The sequence below is a fragment of the Macaca fascicularis genome, chromosome 16 (assembly GCF_037993035.2).
Source record: "Macaca fascicularis isolate 582-1 chromosome 16, T2T-MFA8v1.1".
Lineage (NCBI taxonomy): Eukaryota > Metazoa > Chordata > Mammalia > Primates > Cercopithecidae > Macaca > Macaca fascicularis.
In genome coordinates this window covers 58368639-58392763 of record NC_088390.1, presented here as the reverse complement: position 1 = coordinate 58392763, position 24125 = coordinate 58368639, and the positions used below count along the sequence as shown (strand labels likewise).

At 35.4% G+C, this 24125-nt stretch overlaps 1 protein-coding gene across 12 annotated transcripts in view; it reads right to left on the bottom strand.

The window, feature by feature from the left end:
• Positions 1 to 24125, bottom strand: part of SKAP1 (src kinase associated phosphoprotein 1) — a 329438-nt gene that overhangs the window by 200858 nt on the left and 104455 nt on the right. For all 12 annotated transcript variants that reach the window (XM_045374939.3, XM_074019392.1, XM_074019395.1 and 9 more), the window contains one exon: positions 18053 to 18154. In XM_045374939.3, the coding sequence (XP_045230874.1) occupies positions 18053 to 18154 (102 nt within the window). The remainder of the gene's footprint in view (positions 1 to 18052; positions 18155 to 24125) is intronic.

The following is a 24125-nucleotide window of genomic DNA, read 5'->3' as shown; positions in this document are numbered from 1 at the left end:
TAGCCACTTGCTACATATGGCTATTTAAGGGTATATTTAAATTAACTAAAAAATTAAATTTTAAATAGTTTCTTAGTCTTCCAGCCACATTTCAAGTGCTCAGTAGTTATAAATGTTAGTGGCTGCTCCACTAGAAAATGCAAATATTATATATTATAGACCATTTGCATCACTACAGAAAGTTCTGTCGGACAGTGCTAGAGCCCATTTTTCTCTATAATAGTGGAAGACAGTGTGGTGTAGTAGGAAAGGTATGAATTTTGAAATTAGACGCCCTTTGTCTTTTCAATACTGGACTTAAAAGATAACTACAAGAAATTATACAAGTGCCTAGCACAATGCCTGCCAGAGTAGGTGCTCGATTCATGGTAGCCATTATTAATGTGCTACTGCTTTTTAAAGTAACTCTGGAGTCTCTGTTTTCCTTTTAGCAGGGCACACAAAAATCTGGAGGAGTAACAATCAACGTGACTGGGCATGGTGGCTCATGCCTGTAATCCCAGAACTTTGGGAGGCCAAGACGGAGGGATCACTTGAGGTCAGGAGTTCAAGACCAGCCTGGCCAATATGGTGAAACCCCGTCTCTACTAAAAAAATACAAAAATCAGCCAGGCGTGGTGGCAGGCACCTGTAATCTCAGCTACTTGGGAGGCTGAGGCAGGAGAGTCACTTGAACCTGGGAGGCGGAGGTTGCAGTAAGCTGAGATCAGGCCATTGCACTCCAGCCTGGGGGACAAGAGTGAGACTTTATCTAAAAAAAGCCAAAAAAACAAACAAACAAAAATCAACGTTACTACCTTTTCTGTGAGGCATACTAGAAATAATATGGGTTTTGGAACTATGGAGACTTGATCAAATCCTGTCTCTGCCCCCTTATTAGTGGAGAAACTCGGGCAGATTAATTTTTCTGATGCTTGAATTTCTTCATCTGTGATAAGGAAATAATAATACCCACAATGCACAGTAGTAATGATGATTAGAGGTAATGTGTGTAAAATACTATGTCTGGCACATGGTAGGCATTCAATAAATTTATTATAGAAAGCAGGTACTATTAATTCACCTTATAGAGTGCCATGTATTCAGCATAGTTATGTGCTAAGTAAGTGATTGTTGTTGTTGGTAATGAAGGCCAGGCTAATAGATCTTTTGCAGGATGGTGGTATTTATGCTTTTGTTTAAACACTTCTCCCTACACAGGGCTTTCTCTCGTACTCCTAGGATGCAGGTAAACTTAAGTTTTTCTCTATGGTATTATCAATTCCAGTTAATTATTTTTTTAGTTTTAAAAATTTTATATGAGAAGGAAAAAAATGAGTATTCACAATTAATCGGAAAGCCTTTAATTTACCATTATTTGGTAGTTTTTACTATTATGAAGACAGTTATGGAGCGGTATGTGGATTGGAACTGCAGATTGGCATAAAGGACTGCCACTATCACTGTCACCAACAAAGGTTGCGGCTTAAAATTTTGCCTGGACAGCAAGTCTAACATTTCTGCCATCAGAGCATAATCCAAAAGTCACAACTCAACAAAGAAAAACAAAAACCAAACAAACCACCGGAGGTTAAACGTATGCATGAGACATTGGAAGGCTGTGGGAAGGAGAAGGGAAGCATTCTGCAACCCGCCCTCTTCATTCATGCTGCCAGAAGGGCAAATAAGAATTGTGTCCCTCTTGCTTCTGGCAGTTGGCACACCCTAAGTGACAGCACATTTCAAGAAGCTGTTCTATTTGCTTGAGTTGTCTCGTTCTTTCAACTGCTGTGGTGTTGTGGGTCCTGCTAAAATATCTTTGGGGGAGTGGGTGAAGAGTGGTGAATCACAAATTTAGTAGCCAGTTATTCCCCAGGGGGGAAAAAAACAACAAAGAGTGACCAAGTAACCAAGTAAAGAGAACTATGAGTTCAATAACCAGGATTATCCCATGGCAAGGATTCTGTTATCGTTGGGCATGATTCCTTTATCTCTCAGAGACAATCAACCTTCAGCCAGAGGAGTGTAACCTTAAAACCTCATAACTCAATTTAACATAGTGTTAAAGTTTGGGGGGATATTTATCAGTGCTGAGGCTGATACAATCAGTCTGAGGGACCCTCGAACAAAGAGCAGTGGGTGAAGAACATGTCACCTCCGTGCACATTCGTTTCCTTGATGAACAAGGGGCTATTAGCTGCAGAGAAAGCATTATCTAGGTGAAGAATGATGCCGATTGTTTTAGCTACTTCTCTTGAAATTGTGGAATAGAACACAGAATCTTAGTGAGTTAAGGAGCAGTTTTTGTTAATATGATGTGGATTTTTTTTAAGTTTAATTTGGCAAAATATAGACACATATTCTTCGATAGTAACCAGGAACTAATTTGAAACATCTCTTTTAACCTCTGCTCTTACTTCATTAAATCAAAAAATTTAAAGATAATCACATAGGCTGGGCGTGGTGGCTCACGCCTGTAATCCCAGCACTTTGGAAGGCCAAGGCAGGCGGATCACCTCAGGTGGGGAGTTGGAGACCAGCCTGACCAATATGGACATATCCCGTCTCTACTAAAAATACAAAATTAGCCGGGCGTGGTGGCGCATGCCTGTAATCTCAGCTACTAGAAAGGCTGAGGCAGGAGAATCACTTGAACCCGGGAGGCGGAGGTTGCAGTGAGCCAAGATCGCGCCATTGGCTCCATTCAGCCTGGCAACAAGAGCGAAACTCCGTCTCAAGAAAAAAAAAAAAAAAAAGATAATCATATAAGGCTTTAAAAAAAATCTAGTTTTCATGCAAAATACTAGCTTTCATGCAAAATTTAAGAAGAAAGGCCATATATGGCTTTTTTTAGTAATAAGCTAGTTAATAAAGCATCTAAGGAGGGATGAAATATATTCATTGAACATGTGGCTTTTTAAAGAGCTATGCATCATCTACAAAATTTAATTCTCAATAAATTATAAATTTTAATTGTGAATTTTTATACAAAATATTATTTCTAAACATATCTTGCCAATAAAATTTTGCCACTCTCTTCACATTATGTTGTAAATTAATCATTGTCCTTACTGATTCTAAGTAGAAATGTAACTTGTAATGCCTTTTTAAAAACTACCTTATGATTTTAGTTTGTTTTTTAAAAGTACTTTTAAAAAATAATTACATTCTTATTTTAAAATACATTTTCTTTAATTTTACCTTTCAGCATAGTTTATTATATTATTACAGCTTTAAATAACTGATAACATTTATACAAGAATAATCTTATTAACTGCTCTGTATGCAGGTTTTCAGATTTAAAATATAAAATTGTATTATTTTTGTTGAATAGGCTTACTTTTATAATTTCTTTTTACATGCTCTCTGGATAGGCTGGACGATGAACTGATAATTTAAGTTAACATCTTGGAAATCCAGGAACTTTCATATAACAAACTTATTAAAATATATTTCAGAAACTAAACTTTAGACGATAACATGAAATATCTGCTTTTATCATTTAAAAAATGACCAGCATATTTCATTTTAAAAGGATAGTAAAAGTTTCTTAATCAAAAACTTCTCAGGGATTTTTAACCACAAGGATTTACTGCAAACCTGCTGCATCTGCCAGGCCAGTAAAACTGCCAGCCTACCTCAGTCAATATCTCATATCAAGATGCCACGTTTTAAAAATCTTCCTGATGGGATAAATATTGTAGAATATATTCTTTACTAACTCTGCAGATACAGCTTTCATGGAGACATTTATGAGACATGAAAGAATTGAGGGAAAAATAAAACCTACACTGCTTTTTAGGGTTTTAAAAAAATTCTTTATTGGAATTTCAATAATTCATTTAGCAGAGTGTGCAAAAAATTTCATAGAAATCTTTTCTTAATTTTACACTTTTGCCGTATATTGAAAATCATACCCAGCATGGTCTTATATTACTTGGACTGAAAAATATAATATGTTAGAACTATTAAGTAAATCAGACAGAACTCAATTTTTGCCTATTCTAGATAGGAAAAGTAAACTTAAAGTTGCAAAACTTTTTACCTAGGTGGTGGCTTCTGCATTGCTAGACCAGGACCTCTGCAATGTTCTGTATAGTGATTCATACTGTAACAGCCATAATTTCAATATACAGTATCTCACCCTGTAACAATCATAAGCAAACTATGAAATGTGTCACAATTACTTACTCAACTGGCAGAATTTACCAAATCACCACTTGTACAATTTCAGCTATTTCCCTTAACTAACTTCTTAAAAACAGAAAGAAACAACAAAATGTAATAATGTAAGAAATAATGTAAGCATGTAAGAAGCAACAAAAATGCTGACAGAAGGCCAGCATTAGATAAAAATGTAAACACTCTGAAAGCTTATGATTTATGTGCCTTCACAAGTTAGTCCTCATTTATTTTTGCCAGATCTAGTTAGTGGAGTAGCCTAGCCTCCTAACTGCACTGGAATTGATATGAACTTTTCCACCATTTGTCCTAAATTTCTTTGCATCTGATAGGCAAAGTCATTATTCTTTCATATACCTTTTTATCTGAATAGACAAAGCTGAGACATCTTATATTGCTGAAAAATGTTTTTCTGCTGGCAAGACAAGCTATATGTATTGCCTCTTAACACTGAATGAAATATATCTAACCAAATTAATATATTTAGAGTTAGGGAATTACATTACAATTTAAAATTGTAATGTATCCATGGAACAAATATGAAAGCAGTAAAAAGTTTTCCCTGTTTAGCTCCTTCTAATGTATCTCACCCCAAACAAATAGGGAATTTAATGAATCCAAATTAGGGGGAAAACATTTAAAATACTAATACTATCAAATTTAAGTAAATTTGCTATTTTTGAGAAAGCAAACGTGCAAAAGATTCCACATGAAGAGCTCCTTGAATTGTCCTGATGTTTCCTAGGAAAATTAAGAAAGATATTTGCTTTACAGATGAAAGCATTTGCACACAGAGAGCAAGAAAGCAAAGAAGGTAGAAGGAAACTGCCTTACTTTCAGTTTCAATTATATGATAAAGAAAATAATCATATTTAAAATAAGATACTCAACAGGTACTCAGATGCAGTTTCCTAGGAAATCGCCTTCTATCCCACACTTTGACAACTATTCTGATACCCCAAGAGACCCTGACACCCTCTTATGGTTACACAGGTTAAACTTCTGCAAATAATTTCTATATTATGCTGTTATCAACTTTAATATTCAAAAAGCTAGTCATTGTAATTTCCCTAATAGTGCTAAACGGAAGAGTACAAAATATTAAGCTAATTAATAAAATCTGTTTTAAAAATATTCTAGAATGAACATTTTCCAAAGCCAAGTAAAGACAGATCCCTTCAGAGAGCTTTGTGAAAATATATCAATAACTTAAAAACAATAAAGAATGTATTTCCAAAAACAATCACAACTTTTTGGTGACCAAAGCAATTGAAATGTACATAGTAGTAAATAGCACAGGTATAACTAAAGGCCATCTTCTGCTTCTCTACTCAGATAAGAATGTTCCAGAGTTTTTATAAAAATCCACAATTTTATCTGTCTCATGAAAGCATGGCCTTTACATTAAAAAAAATCAGGCCCAGCAGGTATCTAAGAAATCTGACACAGATCAAGAGATCAAGGTAAGATTGCCTAACTTGATTGCAGTTAAATCTAAAAAATGTTATATCAAATTATTATTTTTAAAAAATGCATACAAATTAGATCATTCCTATGTAGATCCATAAATGTTTTGCTATTAAGAGGTTTGATCTGTAGGTTGGTTAAATTTTTTCTTCAGGTGCTCATAGGAATGTCAATACTAAAAATTAATATTAATAAATAGCTAAGATTAAAATCATATTCACATATCTTAAGGGAGAAGCACATAGTTTAATAAAAGTAAATTGATTTCCTTATTTTTAAAAAATAATTATAATCTCTTAAAGTAGGGGAGAAAGAAGAAAAATTAGTCAAAATTACGAGCTTCCTAATTGATATTTGATTATTGCATATTCTCACTTATTTCACCTGCGACCAACTCGTTTTCATTTTGTTGTGGTATGTCTATATCATTCTTCTCTTACAATTCCTCAATGAGTATAATATTCAGTACTCCCTTTTGGGGAAAAAAGGACAATATTTAATATTAAAAAGCATGGTCTCAAATTTATTCCTAGAGTTCCCAGAATAACTAAATAGGACCCCATATTTTCATCAGAATGTGATTTGAGCATAAAACAGTCTACCTTAACCATTACTCAAGTTTCTGAATAGCCTAAAACAAAACAAAACAAACTTAGGGATAGTGTCTAATTTTAATCACTTTCTGCATTGCCATCTAAGACATATTAATAGCAACTTTTCATTGGTTCTTGTCTAGAGATCAACTATTTCAAGGCAGAAGGGTTACTTTTAGTAGTCTTCTAGAAAACAAACATAATTTTTTGCTACCTGTAAAAATTTATTCCATAGGCAATTCACATGAAGACATTTGCACACCAGTTCAGTGTCTTCTTCAGCTATTTGCCACTTACTTAGAACTTCAATATCTGAAATGTGTCTACCATAGAAGGAATGCTACAATAATAAGCTGTAAAATTAATATGTTGTAGGAGACACGGGAGATCTGATTAAATACGTTAGAAATGCTAACCACATCCATTTGTAATTGGCAAAGGAAAAAAATACCTGTAAATTTGGTTTAAAATTCATATTTAACCCACTTCCTTTATCTGTTTAGGAATACAAACCCTCAAGATTATAGTTTTATTTATCCTCCCTTTAACTTGTGTAATAATAAGAATATATGAAATGATTGTAAGAAAGTAATATTTTTGAGGTTTTAAGGAATTAATAAAAGAACATGAATTTCTCATATCTGAGTATGTGTGTGTGTAAGCACACATACATATAACAGTTTTAATTTTTGAATTCGCTACGTAAGCTCACATGTTGAGAACTTACATATCTTAGCTTTCCTCTTCACTAAAGCAAAACAAAACAAAAATCCAGAAAAGCCCAAAAGTAGTATTTCCTTTTACCACGAGAGGGAGCTAGAGAATTCTGATCTCTTCCAAGGTCTATAAAACCCTCTTAACTGCTACTTTATAGACATTCAATTACAACAGGCCATAATACATTAAAGCATTAAAATACACATATATTCCAACATATGCCAAAGCAAGCACTACACTGGTGTGCTCTCCAGATGATCACCAATACCAACATCAAATAAACACTTAGGCATCTTCTAGTGGTTTATATGAGATTTTACTCTTGAGCACTCCCCTCCCCATAGGGCAGCTCTCTTCGTTAGGTGATCCCCTTGGAATGGGAAATATCAAGCAGTGTGATAAAATATCTAAGCACTGGAAGTATGACAGGGGCAGAGTGAGGTAAGGATTAAGAGAACTGAAATTTATGTAGTTTGGAAAAGTGAAGACTCTGGGGATAAATGTTCAGTCTTTAATACTTTCTAAAGGTAACAATATAAATGAATTAGGGGAATTATTCAGTCTCAGAAGATGGTATAGAAAAGAGCAATGGCCTGAAACTAAGAAAGGAAAAGTTTAGGTTAGACATGAAGAATAAATTAGGAATAATAGTTGGGCGGGAAAGATGTCCAGCAAAGGGAGGACCCAAAGCATAATAACTCTATTTGATAATTAATTAAATGAGATATTAGTAAGAATGATGTGAATTCATTAGAAGGGCTAGATTAGATAACTCAAAGTAATTTTTTTCCCTAAGCTCCGACAATCTCTAGGTTCAACTATATTCTTGGGCATTCACAAATGTCTTTCACTGATGATAATGATCACTTGTAGAGAGAAGAGCTAGTAATTCTAGTTAACCCTATGTTTTGTTGATTAAAATAAAATCTGGGGTATTATAATGAGACAATATAATAAAATTAACCAAGACAACAATGTCTATCTTTCAGAGTATTCTGTGAAAATATACTATACCATATAAGCTATATTTTAACAAAATGGGGCAGCAAATTGGAAAAGGCTTCTATAAGTGAAAACTTCCCATAAAGGAACAATTCCCCTCTAAATCCCAATCTTTTACAAGCCAGAGAATCTATTCCGTATAATCTTTCTTTCCTGCTAGACCAGTGTACCCGGACTTAAGCTACTTAGGGCCCAACATAAAAAAGGCTGTCACTCAAAGTTAGAAAGACAGCCTAGAGCAGAAGTATAATATAGTTTGTGAATTCAGCAATCTTTCCCTAGTACGCCATAATATTCCGGATTAAGACGTGGTTCAGCGTTGCATTAAACAGTGTTATTAACATTTCTTTTTTACTTGAAAAGTCAGACTTCTATGTTAGACCAAAAGAAATTACGACTAGTAGAAAAACAAAAACGATCAAAGCAGGAAGAGTTGAATATATATATTACGTATAAACACAAACATACTTGGCCCAAAAGAGTTATTTTATGCTTAAATGAAATTCTTTCTGATTAAAGTGAATATGAGATTTTGAGGTAAAAATGGTCAGTGACTTTGGAGCTTGAGGAAGGATAGTCTGGTGGTTAAAATTATACCTCAGAATTCAGACCTCTAGAACTTTAGCGCTGATTGTCTTAGGAAAGATAGCCAAACTTGGGGTCATTCAATGTTCATCTATAAAGCAGATGCTACATTTATTATAATGCAGTACAGATTCTAAGAACAAGGTAATAAAATATGTTGTATAAGATTTTCTCATCAACAGCATCCAAAGATATATAATCCCTCCCCACCTCTGACTGATTCATATATCAATCAGATAGATATATAAAAGATCTTTGATAATCATATACTAGAACTTTCACATTGCCATTAAATTTGTTGACTAGTTTAGAATTTGGAGAGAAACAAAAGAATATTCAAGGCATAATGAAAAAGCTTACTCTCTTCTGTCAAGTCATTCATTTAAAAATCAACTATTTGCACTTAAAAATGGTCACTGTTATTTTGCCATTTACTGAGTAGAAACTCAATAAATGTTTGACCTTTCAAAGAATGGACTTTTGCTCATACTCTGCTCTGGAAAAGATTTCTAAAAACACTTTGGCAAAAACCTAGGTCAAATATTATTTTAACTTTCTTCCAAACTACTGCAAGTCCAACCAATCAGGTTTTTCTGCAAACTCTGTCCCCAGTCATCAACACTGGATTATGTACCATATGCTTAGTTGTGAAGGTACCCGAATCGTCTCTCTTCAACTAGATTATTTGCTCACTAAGGAATCACATATTATTCCTTTTTTGTATACTCTACACAGCATCCAAACTCATGATTGAATAAGGACATTCAATATTGGTATTCAATAACTAACTCTTCATTAGTAGTATATTAAAATCTATAACATGGACAAAAAGGCCAAAAAAGATAATTAATTAGTTTTGTGTCAAATCAATTCAGGGGCTTAATGCATGTTATTCATAACTATAATTGTTGGCATTTATGGAGCCTTTTTGAAATTCTTTATAAACTATACCACTCCCAAATCATCCTAGGAAAATAATAAGAATGTATATAGGCAAGAGAGACACATGTGTCTGAAGAACTTGACTGAAACTTGCAAGAAATCACCTAGGAGCCAGGATCAGGCCTTCTACAAACCTCTGTGGAGGCAGCATTGAAAAGCATACTGAGATCATGCAGGTGAGGGAATGCATGCAGTGTAAGCCAGGAGAGGTCACTCTCAGAGAGGTGGTCTTGGGTATGATACTGGCTCTATCACTTGCTGGTTGTAGGATGGAGACACTTAGTATCTTCCTTCCTTCCTTTCTTCCTCCCTTCCTTCCTTCCTTCTTTCTTCATTTGGTTTCTCTCTCTCTCTCTCTCTCTCTCTCTCTCTCTCTCTCTCTCTCTCTCTCTCTCTTTCTTTCTTTTCAGATGGAGTTTCACTCTTGTCGCCCAGGCTGGAGTGCAGTGGTGCAATCTTGGCTCATTGCAACCTCTGCCTCCCAGGTTCAAGCAATTTTCCTGCCTCAGCCTCCCGAGTAGCTGGGATTACAGGCACCTGCCACCATGCCAAGCTAATTTTTTAATATTTTTAGTAGAGATGGAGTTTCATCATGTTGGCCAGGCTGGTCTCAAACTCCTGACCTCAAGTGATCCACTCACCTTGGCCTCTCAAAGTTCTGGGATTACAGGCGTGAGCCACCACACCTGACAACTTAGCATCTTTAAAATTTAGTTTTCTCTTTGTTAAAACAGAGACTAGATTAGGTGATTGCCAAGTCTCTTCCAGCTCTTAAATTCCATGATTTTACATAGAATTTAACCCAAATATATGGGTTAAATTCGCAAGCAGTTTGTTTTAGTGAAAGAAGCATTATGGAAGATATCCAGCTATCAACACATGTGAGAGCACTTTACTGGGTACTGGATGAAAAGTCAGAGTTTAAACACACAACAACAGCCCAACATGCTGGGCTGAAAATGAAAAACGGGTCATTCATAGACAGATAATTGTTATTGTTTTTTAATTCTTCACAAAAACATGTATAATCCTTGGTAACCATTTGTTTAAGTAATATAAATTACTGTCAACTTGGAAGCCCAGCTCGTCATCTTCATCTGTGATTTATACCAGACTATATAAACGACATGATGTCTTAGATCTAATAAGACATTTATCTTCATGAAGGAAGCCACTGTGATCCTGAGTGACAGTTTACTTACCCTTATCACAGTAAACTCAACACTGAGTCCTTAATTTCTCCCAATGATCTGAAATCTGATGGACTTACCTAAAGCCAACACAAACTTGTTCAGAAATCTGCCAGGTTCATGAAAGTGTGTGTTCTACTGTTGAATTCATTCTTTGGCTCCAAAAACACAAACATGGATATAAGTTTTTATGTTCTTCCACAGTATGTGCCTCTAAACACACATACATAACTTCCATTAGCTTTGACAGGAGCCATGTGCCTTTATTAAAGAAAAATATACCTTCTAGCTACCAACAAAGATCAAAGGAGTTGTCTGAAGAATAAAAAGAAAATGAGAAAAATGCTTGCTTGAAAATATATATGTATGCATATATGTTTATTTACAGACTTATTTATGGAAAGAGACTATATTGAGTCATTTTCATTATCTTCATATCACAGAATAAAAAGGAACTAAAAATTCCAAATATGTTTGCATAGCTTACATAGTTTTAAAAAAATACACATGAAGAAAGTTAACAAGCCTAACCCCATCAGTGAGAAGGAAGCAAATGGCTTGCTGTTTTTAAGCCATTAATTTTTTCAATCTACTAGGGTCCTATTGGTGCTAGAATACTATGTATTATTGGTGCTAGGGTACCCAGTGACTGAACCTACATAGGTTTCTAGCACTCCAAGTAAAGTAGCCCTAAATTACGCACATTTTACTCCAAAGTTGCCAGCAAGATTCCATCCAAGATTTATCCTGATCAATGAGGTCATTTACCTCTAATCCCTGCATCATTAATTCATATACCTCAGTAAACACTGTAAGAAGCTCAGGTTATTTACTCTGTGAAACAATATAATTTATACACTAAAATCAGGCCTTACCCCTGACTCACAACAATAGGGATCTCAAACTGGCTTACAAACATTTTTTATACTCACTGAGTATAAAGTCTATCAGTGGCCAGGCGCGGTGGCCCACACCTGTAATCCTTGCACTTTGTGAGGCCAAGGTGGGTGGATCACGAGGTCAGGAGTTCAAGACCAGCCTGACGAACATGGTGAAACCCTGTCTTTACTAAAAATACAAAAATTAGCTGGGCGTGTGGTGGGTGCCTGTAATCTCAGCTACTCAGGAGGCTGAGGCAAGAGAATCACTTGAATCTGGGAGATGGAGGTTGCAGTGGGCCGAGATCACACCACTGCACTCTAGCCTGGGTGACACAGTGAGACTCCATCTCAAAAAAAAAAAAAAAAAAAAAAAAAAGGCAAAAACTTAGCTGGGTGTGGTGGTGGGCACCTGTAGTCCCAGCTACTTAGGAGGCTGAGGCAGGAGAATCACTTGAACCCAGGAGGTGGAGATTGCAGTAAGCCAAGGTCATGCCACTGCACTCCAGCCTGGGCAACAGAGCTAGACTCCGTCTCAAATAAACAAATAAATAAATAAATAAATAAATAAATAAATAAATAAAATAAAGTCTATTGGGGATGCTCTCATAGGTTTAGAGGCGAAACTAAATAAGTGGAAGTTCTAGGAATAGGATTTCAGTTTATTAAGAGGGGGTCTTTTTAATCAATTAGAGCTCTTTATAAGTACCTAATAATATGACCCTGAAAACAAAACAAAACAAAACATGGAAAAAAATGAATACATCTACAATTGTAATTGGAGATTTTACACAGTCCTCTCAGGAGAGAAAAGAAAATCTAGGAATATAAAATACTTAAAGAGTATTATTTATAAAAATAAAAAGAATAAGAGTGTAATCAATAAATATTTCTAGAGCACACATAGCGCATAAGCAAAACCTGATCATTACAGCTACAAAGGAAGTCTCAACAAAGTCCAAAGAATCAAAATAATATACAATGTGCTCTTAGATTATAATGTAATAAAATCAGAAGTCACTAATAAAAGAGTAGGTTTTAAAATTCTTGAAACTACAACAAAACAAACTAAAATAAAAATAGAACAAAAACACAAAAAATGCTTCTAAATAACACATAAGTTAAAAAGGATATCATAAAGGAAATGATAAAACACTTAGAATAATTATGAATGAATTTTTGTGGGATACAGTAAAAGCATTTAGAGGATAATTTTTAGCTGTGAATACATTTATTTTAAAAATCAACATTATATTCAGTGAAAAAAGCAATAAGGAAAATGAGTTGGAAAGTTCATAAGAGTAGATGTCTACAGAGGACAAACATCCACCTCAGCAGAACTCTTCAAAAACAACGGCTTTGAAATCTGTTGGAACTCTAGTCCCTCACATGGGTTAGATGTGTCATCCTTGGTTAAGTCAATTAATTCCTCTAAGCCTGATTATTTTACCTGCAAAATGGGTAACAGTGTCTTCCTCTCTGAGCCGGATTGAGAATTAAATGAGATAACCCATGGAAAGCACTTAGTAAAGCATAGTAAACACTCAATAAATGGTTCCTATTACTAGATGACTTTATCATCCCTTCCAATTCCCAGATTTCATGATACTAACTTTGGCACCATGAAATTTAAGACAAACTTGAACTCCAGCTACAATAATATAATCAATAAATTAAACCTTCATTTTAATTTCAGAATACTAAAATAGTTTTGTTTAAAATACATTCATATCTAATGCTTTCTCCCCACTATTATAAAAATAAAACCCACAAATATCAATAAAAGCTAGTCTATTATTAGTCATAATCTTAAATCCAAAATTCACTTGTATTTTAGAACTAAAATGAAAACAGAGAAATGTCTTAAAAGTGCTAAAAATAGCACTGTAAAAAAATGGTTACTTTTATTTCCAGAATATTCTCTATATTTTTAAATGTACTTTTCAGAAATGGCATGGAGTTGAAAATAGCTACTATTGGTACTTTAACATGTTTGTAATTTCTTTTAAATCAACAAGTATATAATAAAATCAATCAACAACAGGCTCTTCAGTTATTCATTACTACTCTTTTCCAATGATAGTTACAGTCTTTCCTTTTCCACTTGTTTCTCATTTGGCTGAAGAATAAGAATCTTCTCTAACATTCAACATCCTGATGCACAAAGAAGCTCTAAAATATTCTCACCTCTATCCAGATTTAATTGTTCAATATCCATTCACCCCATTAATTAGAATGTAATCATATATAACAAATAATATATTATCATAGATTTTAGGTTTCTTCTAAAATAATTTTATTTTTTCTCTTTCTTCCAGAAGGAGTCACTATACCCTGCTTATAGAATGATCACTTTCCCCAATCCACTTTTTAAAATAATGTATGTACACAGGGATTCTTCATTATACTAACAAAGTAAGTTTATAAATACATTAAAATCCACTGTGTATTTTGGACACTGAAAACAATCAGATCTTGAGCTTTGTAGCTGCCTGGCTCTTGTACTAAGTACTGTGGTCAATGTTTCCTACTATATTTTTTTCCTTCCATATGGTAAAAACTATGCTTTTAGTTTAGAAATCTAAATGTTATTACTCGTTAGCAAGTTTTCGTTCCCGGTGGTGGGGCTGTGCTCTTGTGGGTGTCTCTCTCTGCCTTCAAATTATGAGCATTTACAAAGGAAAAGGAGAAAGAATTGTAATTAGGTGGCAACATGCTCTCATTTTTATGCATGAGTTAGCCTGTAACCTTGGTTTTCATTTTTTGCTGTGTACCTGGCCAGGTTTCTACATTCTTCTAGAACTCTTTGTAGTTTTCACAAAGTCATGACCTAAACACGATACGTACCATGGTTATTGCCCCTCATCACTAAAGTTATGGGTGGATGGGCCAGACTGTGTATTCTTTTATAATGGCAAGTCTAGGATACTATTCTAGCTGACAGTGGAAGATAAAATATCTGAAATATTTTTACATTTTCTAATGAAGATAAAATTCCAAAAGGCTAAAATAACTGTCATTACAAAGAATGTCAAAGAGGAATACCTGAGAGGCCAAGGAGGGTGGATCACAAGGTCAGGAAGTCGAGACCATCCTGGCTAACTTGGTGAAACCCTGTCTCTACTAAAAATGCAAAAAAATTAGCTGGGCGTGGTGGCGGACGCCTGTAGTCCCAGCTACTCAGGAGGCTGAGGCAGGAGAATGGTGTGAACCCGGGAGGTGGAGCTTGCAGTGAGCCGAAATCCTGCCACTGCACTCTAACCTGGGTGACAGAGCAAAACTCTGTCTCAAAAAATAATAATAAAAAATAAAACATAAAGATGAACATCTTTTCTTCATAAATAATTGACTTAGCTATCTATAAAGACACTAACTTTATATTTGTTTATTTGTCTACTTATTAATAGTTTTCCCAATGAGATAGTAAGCTCCATGAGGGCAGGGACTGTATCTGCTTTCTCACTGCATTTTTCACCTGCAGCTTAACACAGTGTCTTGGTGTTACCTAGGAATCTTTAAATAAATATTTGTTTTAAAAAATGAGTAAGTAGCATATCAAGTGTTACCATTCTCTATCATGGTAAAATCTAATTAAAGAGGATATAGACATTGCTCAAAATTTTGACACCTTTATAACTTTCTCTTTAATTTCACAGGAAATATATGTATCTTTAATTTTCAGGGGATGAAAATGAACATTTATTGTGTCTGTTGTTTATTAGGCACTCAGGCACTGTACTAGATTCAATGCTTTGCAGAAACTCATATTTAAACAGTATCATATCATCTTACAATCAAGTTTTTAACACATAAATAGGTCTATTCCTACCTCTACCATTGACTATGTCACTTTGGGAATTCTTTTAATTTCATGCACAGAACTAAAAACAAAAATTTAGTAAGTAAGAATTTAATATTACTAATATAATTAACTCCTCTCTTGTGAGGAACTGTTATGGAACAAAGTTTTCCACTTTGGAGTTTTCCAGATTTACCTCTTTCAACACAAATGTTTTTCCTAAATTTCAACTATTTTAATGAAAATATTTTTAAGCATAGTATTTGTAACTGTATGGTCTCAGCCAAAATGTTTGGAGTATGAATCTATTTTTTTGGATATCTCAGACAAGGATAGTGGTAAGGATAGCAGAGTGGTTAAGACCAGAGGTTTTAGAACCAGACTATGTAGGCGGAAATTCTGGCACTACTGCTTACTAGCTGTGTGATTTTAGATAAGTTAACTTCCTTGAGTCTGTTTCCTTGTCTGTAAAATAAGCATAATCCTAATATCTACATTTTAGGGCAGTCTTGAGGATCAAATGACGACATATGCAGAGTGCTTACCATACAGATGATGCGAGGCAAATAGTAAGTGCTCAATAAATGCTAGCTAAAAAAGTTTTAATTTATTAAGGTACTGAGCACTTGGGTGAGCATGCACTTTTTCTATATCATAGAAAATGACCCCAAACTATTAAAAAAATTATTCTTTTTTTTTTTTTTTTTGAGACGGAGTCTGGCTCTGTCGCCCGGGCTAGAGTGCAGTGGCCGGATCTCAGCTCACTGCAAGCTCCGCCCCCCGGGTTTACGCCATTCTCCTGCCTCAGCCTCCCGAGTAGCTAGGACTACAGGCGCCCGACGCCTCGCCCGGCTAGTTTTTTGTATTTTTTAGTAGAGACGGGGTTTCACCGTGTTCGCCAGGATGGTCTCGATCTCCTGACCTCGTGATCCGCCCGTCTTGGCCTCCCAAAGTGCTGGGATTACAGGCTTGAGCCACCGCGCCCGGCCAAAAAAATTATTCTTATATAAATTTTCTTTATAGATTTTGTTATCTATATAAAGTTTTGTTCTTCTGTTTCTTACCTTAATCTTATTTGTTAATTGATGCCTTTATAGTACCCCCTTCTTCTAATTTGAAGCTCTACTGTGGGCTGAGAAACCAAAACACTGTATTTGTTAGAAATGTGTAAGAAGATTCCTCAGCAAAGGGCCTCAGGGGTTCTTCGAAGAGCAAGGTACATAAGTCACATCTATTTCCACTTAGAGGCCTTTCTGGATTACTTATTGTGTTCTCAGTTGTGTTTGGGAAAGTTGGAAATACCAAATAAGTGACCTAAGGATTAATGAGGCACTATTGTTCTAATTCTGTCAAGCATTAGATTAATCAAAAACAAATGAAAGGTTGATTTCTTCCTGTTTTGCACTGTTAATTTTCTACAATTATTAATCAGCTACCAATGTAATTATTAAACTTTTAGTCCAAACAATGTTTTTAGTGTAATACCTGAATCAATACACAGATCCTATATTACAAACCCCATTTTAAAACTTGGGTATTACTAATTGTGCTATTATACAAAGCCCAAGCAAAATAAAATGTTTCTGTGTGATTCAACCCATAGTTCTTATGTGGAGGTTATCGAGTCAATGAAAGGGAAAAAACATGAATCGTCAAAAGGGCTAAATGAAATAACAATCAATGGATAAAGTAAAAAGAGAGTAAAACAGAAATTGTTAAGCTCATGAAATCGAAATAAAAAGAAATGGAAAGATTACAGACTAACAAAGAAAAGTAAGGAAAAATTTACCAACTTTATTCCCAATCCCTAAATGAATAAAGTGTTTCCAATTTAATGTTCAGTTTAGTAGCACCTCTACTTTTTTAACCCTACTGGGAAGGTATGAGAGAGACTCTGATAAGAAAACCATGTGCATCCGTGATGATGAAACCTTCTGCTCAGGTGGCCACATGCCAGAAGAGGCACAGTGGATCCCCACACTTAGGAAATCTAGGCCTGAGCCAGAAACTGGCAGCTGTCAGGACAAAACATTTATATTTTATGTCTTATCTTAAAAATTCATATATATTTTGCATTTCACTCTGTTACATACTATGGAATTTTGAATATAAAAATAATGTTTCTAACGACTGAATTATTTAACTCCTCTCATTCCCAAATATTCAAGTAAAATTGATGCTCCAGGAAGATTCGCACTGTGGTTCTTGTGGCTTTCCCTTCCACTTGAGCAATACCAATATAGTCAGGGGTATGTGAGAAGCACAGGTGAGATGGTATCTTATTATAATATGATGAGCTCAAGGGTCTCAAATGATCCACAGAAAACTAATAATCCAATAATCATTAAATAAAAGCTTCAATTCTCATGTAAATCAGTAAAGCTAAAAAATCCAAAAGAATGGTATAAACTAGGCCCTGAATCTTAAAATGCCCTCTTAGCTTTTGAGCTACAGTTTTTATAAAAAGATCAATAATGATGTCTTCCTGTTCCAATATGGAATTAGTGTCTCCCTAAATACATTAACTTCAGAAGTATTGAATTACCAAGGAGGATCAGCACCACAATGAAACAAATAGTTGTTCTTTGCAAACTAGTGATTACCAGTAAAGAAAACCCACCAAAGGCTGCTGGATACAAAATGACAAAAGGCAAAGATGTCAGGACAAAAGATAATAAAGTATGGTAGTCACCCAAAATCCAGAAGGATAACACTCACCCTCATCCTGATAATCTGACAAAAAGTGTGTGTCGGATGTGAGGGACAGGCCAAGAGTCCCACTGTGATTATCATCAGAGCTGTCCTGTCCAAAGTCTCCTCCTGAGGGACAAAAAAGAGAGAAAATAAGGTCAACCTTTGGACATCCTTATAAAAGGATACATCCTTGGTATGGTACTGGAAGAGATCTATGTATGATCATAAAAAAAAAGAGATTATCTTTTACTCGATGATGAACATGGCCACTATCCATTAACATATGGGAAACAGTTAAACAAGTTCAAGAACCAACTTACCTGGATGAAAAATTTTCCACTCAAGTAACTCTGTCACTAAAACTTAGGAACTGTTAGCTTAGAGTGGGAATACCTCTTGTCACCAGAAAGAAATTTATCTATCATACTTAAAATAAAAACATAGCTATATAAATTTATATTCAGCCAGGCATGGTGGGTCACACCTGTAATCCCAGCACTTTGGGAGGCCCAGGCAGGTGGATCACCTGAGGTCAGGAGTTCAAGATCAGCCTGGCCAATATGGTGAAACCCCATCTCCTTTTCTCAAAAATTAGCAGGGCGTGGTGGTGGGCGCCTATAATCCCAGCTACTCAGGAGGCTAGGGCAGGAGAATCGCTTGAACCCGGGAGGTGGAGGTTGCAGTGAGCTGAGATTGTACCATTGCACTCCAGCCTGGGTGACAAGAGCAAGACTCCATCTAAAAAAAGAAAAAAATTAAATTTATATTAATATATACTATGTCTCCCTGCATGACTCTATTTCAAGTGAAATAGGACTGACGCAAAGGTTTAACCTTCTATACATGATATAATATAGCAAGCTCAATAGTCTTTCTCTGAAAAGTAAGAGAGGTATAAAAATAGAGAGAACCTAGACTTTGCTGGACTGTATTCCTATTTGTTCTACAACACTAACAAAGTTTTTTCTTTGTAATTCTAGTTTACAGCCTAGGCAACTGACCTCTTAGGAATTCTAAAAGCCCTAAGAAGATAATATTTGTTCTGTAAAATGGCTTTGATAAAAGGTAATGTATATACAATACTGAATTATGCAATTAATGCTAATCTCTTTTGTGTGTTTTCAATATACATTGGATTGTATTCTGTAGAAATGGCCGATGTTATTTTGATACTTTAAAAGGTTCAGACAGAAGATGTTAGCTCATTCAGAAACCGGAAGAAAAGGCTCTGTATTGCAAATGACTTTGCTTAAAATCCCCCAAATAGAGGTACAGTCTGCTGATAAAAGGATACCGACAGCTGCTTATTTCATTTCACAAACATGAAAATAGGATTTTCAACTGAATTTAATATTATCTCAAATACTAATTTCCAAAGGAAATCACCAATGCTAATCTCAGTAAATACTGTAGAGTTTTGGCCTTGGATTTCAACTAGGGAGCTGTGAAACCAAACAACCTACATAGAATCTGTATTGCCTCACTTTAAAGGTTTATTTCCTACAATTAAACTAGAAAACTAGGGAGGTTATAAAATGATAAAAAGAGAATGGCTGTAGCCTTCTCTTTCCATAAATTAGATGATCATATCTAGACTCTTCTTCAAATGCTGTATGGTAGGTAGATGTCCATAACTGAGTTGAACACCTACAAATATAGGACTTTAGAAATAAACTATAAAGTTTATTATGGAAAAGATAAATAAAAATTGTAGAAAACTCACACAATAGTCATTGGCCAAAGCCAGAAGAGTTACTCTCCTTTATTAGTTTACTTATCAGGATACAAAGTTTATAGCTATGCTTACAGCATCACTGTGTAATTTCCATAATAACCAGAAAAATTCTCAAATACTGGACTGAGGATTAAAATGCTCAAATTTTACATCATTGGAAGTCCACTAAAATTATATTACCAACACAATCTAAATGGACTGCCTGGCTAGTAACCTGAAAGTGAGCTGCAAGGTTAAATGGAATTTTTATTTTAAGCCAAATAAAAATCCTTAAAAATAAAAAAAAGTACTGGAATTGCCAAGCAAAATTTAACTTTTGTAGTATATACTGAACATTATTTATAAACATTATTTGTAAACTAGTTTTCTGCTTAGTTCAAAAATGTGGCAAATCTACCATTAAAGAAAAAGAACCTAGCCAAGCCAGTAGCTCACGCCTGTAATCCCAGCACTTTGGGAGGCCAAGGCAGGTGGATGATTTGAGCCTAGGAGTTCGAGACCAGCCTGGACAACATGATGAAACTCTGTCTCTACAAAAAGTAGAAAAATTAGCCAGGCATGGTGGCTTGTGCCTGTGGTCCCAGCTACTTGAGAGGCTGAGATGGGGGGATTGTTTGAGCCAAGGAGGTAAAAGCTACAGTGAGCCATGACTATGCCACTGCACTCCAACCTAGACAACAGAGTGAGCCCTGTCTCTAAAAAAAAAAAAAAAAAAGAAAAGAAAAGAAAAAAGAAAAAAGTACATGCTCGCATTCTAAGCTTTTTTAAAAAACATGCATATCAGGAAGGGCTTTTTTTTTTTTTTAGTGAACTTTTTATTTTGGAATAATTTTAGATTTATGTAAGTGTTGCAAAGATAGTACAGAGTTCCTACACACCCTTCCCCCAGTTTCCCCCAATGTCAACTTCTTACATAATTGAGGTCTATCTGCCAAAACCAATAAATTAACATTGGTATATTGCTATTAACTAAACTACAGACTCTATTTGGATTTCACAAGTTTTCCATTAATGTCCTTTTTCTGTTTTAGGATCCAATCCAGGGTATCACATTGCCTTCACAGCCTCAGTTTTTAAAGTCTTACCCAAAACACCTGCCTGGGTTTGGCACTTGCTTTCCTAACTTCAGATGGAAAAGTCACTTCCACATGATTCCTATGGTTTCTGAGTATAGTCACCCAAGGTGTGCTTTCAACAGCCACCCCTGGTGTCAAACACGAGACAGTTCCTCTGTAAAGTACCCAACGACAACGATATACAACTCAATGCAGCAAAACAGAGCCTAGGTCAGTAGTACAAATGGTTGTGGTGCAGGAACATTTAGAAATAAGCTTTACACCCAAGTGCAATTAGTTCCTGATGATGGAGATGTTATTATAAGTGTTCTTAGTGTCATATCAAGTGACCCAGTTCCCTTGGGCACACACAGAAACAAGGCTATAGCACCATATAAATAGACACTCCCGTGTAATTGAAATGATTACAACTACTGAGGATGCATGGGTGAAAAGTTTTATAGAAGAACAGCAATTACTGTGGTCATTTTGGATTTGTTTAAGTTTAAGAACATCATTTTTCTTTAAAACATAACCGTACGTGTTCTCTGGATTTGTCTATAGCTCTGACAATTGCAGTTCCAAATGGCCACAACTGTAGTCCAGTGGGATCAGACATAAATGATCACAAACTATAGTGACAGACATTTCCACTCAGCAGCTCTACAATTAGGGCTTAGAACTCCATCTGCTTAGAGTGGCTTTCTCACAAGCAAGACCCTTTGCCACTGGAGACACACTTTCCCTCTGCAACTCCAGCAGAATCAATATATTTCTATACAGATATATATTTTAACACACCATATCTCCATTAATCACATCCATTACCTTCAATCCTTTCTCTTTGTATTTCTAAACAAGATCTGGTGGAACTATATCAAGGGTTCACCTGCTATTAGCAGGTAATTTGCTCCTATAGCCTAAGTGTCATAAGAATCGGGCATTAGATACACTCCTTGGCATATTCAATGGCAGGTCCTCCACCAAGTATGTGCTGAGGGGCCCATAAGCGGGATGATTTCTCTATTCTTTTTTTCCGAGAGTCAAACTCAATTTCATTCATGCTCTACAGAGTGATAAGTTGGGAATTTCTGAGGGTTGGAGCAGAAAGATAAAGCAGCTTTGTGTCAGGTGTAAGGTAATTATTTCCTAGGGTTTCTGTGCTATTTGTTTTTATTCCCTGTGTTTTCATTAACAGTTAATGAGCTTTCCCCCTTAATTCTGAAACAATAGGCTTGGCCACTAGAAGTTGGCTTTTTCTGCCACAGATTCAACCAGCTGTTGCTGCTCCATAAACTTTATGGAGAAGTGAATTAAACTGCTAAAACTTTCATTTACTAATTCAATTCCAAATAAAACAGGGAGAAAAATGAACCATGATGATGTTCCCCTTGTAACTATTTTAGTTCACAGCAAATCCGTTTAGTCCTGAAGTTGCAGGTACTATTTTGAGACAAAAACAGGCCATAATGACAATTTTACCAGATAAATGAGAAAGAAATGAAAAAAGACAGAAAATGGTTTAAGCATTAAAAAAAGTGAGAAAATAACAAATAACAGAGAAAACTTATAAGTTTGCTTATTCAATATGTAAAGGCTCGATTTTTTATGTTAGTCTACGTCATCATCTTTTATTTCTCTTCAAATTAATTGTGAGCTATATTATAAAAACTCTACTCATATTTGCAACCAACTGTTTATATGGCGCGGTTAAAAACTAGGGTTTGCAGCCGGGCGTCGTGGCTCATGCCTGTAATCCTAGCACTTTGGGAGGCCGAGGCAGGCAGATCACCTGAGTTCAGGGTTTGAGACCAGCCTGACCAACATGGAAAACCCTGTCTCTACTAAAAATACAAAAAATTAGCTGGGAGTGGTGGCACATGCCTGTAATCCCAGCTACTCGGGAGGCTGAGGCAGGAGAATCGCTTGAACCCGGGAGGCAGAGGTTGCGGTGAGCCGAAATTGTGCCATTGCACTCCAGCCTGGGCAACAAGAGCGAAACTCCATCTCAAAAAAAAGACAACAACAAAAAACACTAGGGTTTGCTATTACTTCACCAAGTATCTCTGGATTATATAAGGAAATTGAGATTAATTTAAAATTGAAAAATTTTAAATTATTGTTGTTGTTGGAAGGGAACACATGACTTCCTATTCTATTTAATATTTAAGATCCTGTAAGAAATACAGCTCCCTCTTTAAACTAATAAATTCTCACTAAAATGCTATAAATGAGGTTCCCTGATCCAAGTCCAGTTAGTTTTCATGCTTGATAGCATTAATACTGCCAGATTTTCATGGGCCAATTTAATAGTAATGCAGCTCCCGAAGCTGAACTATAGTAAGATTAGCAAAACTGCAGCTTATTGTTCCTTATTATAACCATTCAACTAAGTTATTGAATCTAATACCAACTAAATAAATATGTTGGGTACAGATGTGACCATACATGAAATGTTACTCACATGTAAATATATTATAGAGCACATTTGCTGCACCAAAACTAAAATTCTGTCAGCACTTCCATTATAAATTGCATACCATTTTGCACATATTCATGCATTAGAAAATGTACTACATTTTCCAGAGAACATCCTAGAGGCTTCACCAATTTCTAAATATCCATTTGGATCTGTGTGGTTAGTTCTTGTGATTAATCCATGTATAGTGAAGGTCTCAAATTCTTCTCTGTTCTATACAGTCAGACTTTCTGCCTATCTCTCTCTCTCTCTCTCTCTCTCTTTTTTTTCCCCTTACTACATCTATCTATAACTCAGTGTATAAATATTCCTTTTTCCCCCCAAGGCCCTGGCAGTGAGTGTAATGGTACTGAATGTCATTAAGTCTACAGAACAAATGACAGGTCAGGTAAAGAAAGTTTCCATTTATCATTCTTTTAAAAAGTTGCTCCAACTGGATCTTGAATGTACAAGAAGTAAATTGAGCCTAAGACTACAGGTTTTAGCTTAGGATACTGTTTGCTAATTATGTAATCATGCTAAGAATAACAGCCTTCTTAAGAACCTTTAGAGATAACATTTGAGGAGGGTGGCACAGTCTAAATAATCACAAATGGAGCCAAATTGATTAGACACTCTTAGTATAATCACTATAACAACACCTGTGAATCCAACAACTGAAAGGGCAGCATAGCTTAATGATATTCTCAGAATGAAGTACATCTGTCAGTGGTGGATTGGACAGGAAAATGTCAGTGGGAGCTAATTGAAAAGTTCTTTTTTTTTCTTTTTTCCCTCAAGAAAATGGTCCTTTGTAATGCAGTTTTTAATTTTGACCAGTAGGGTGAG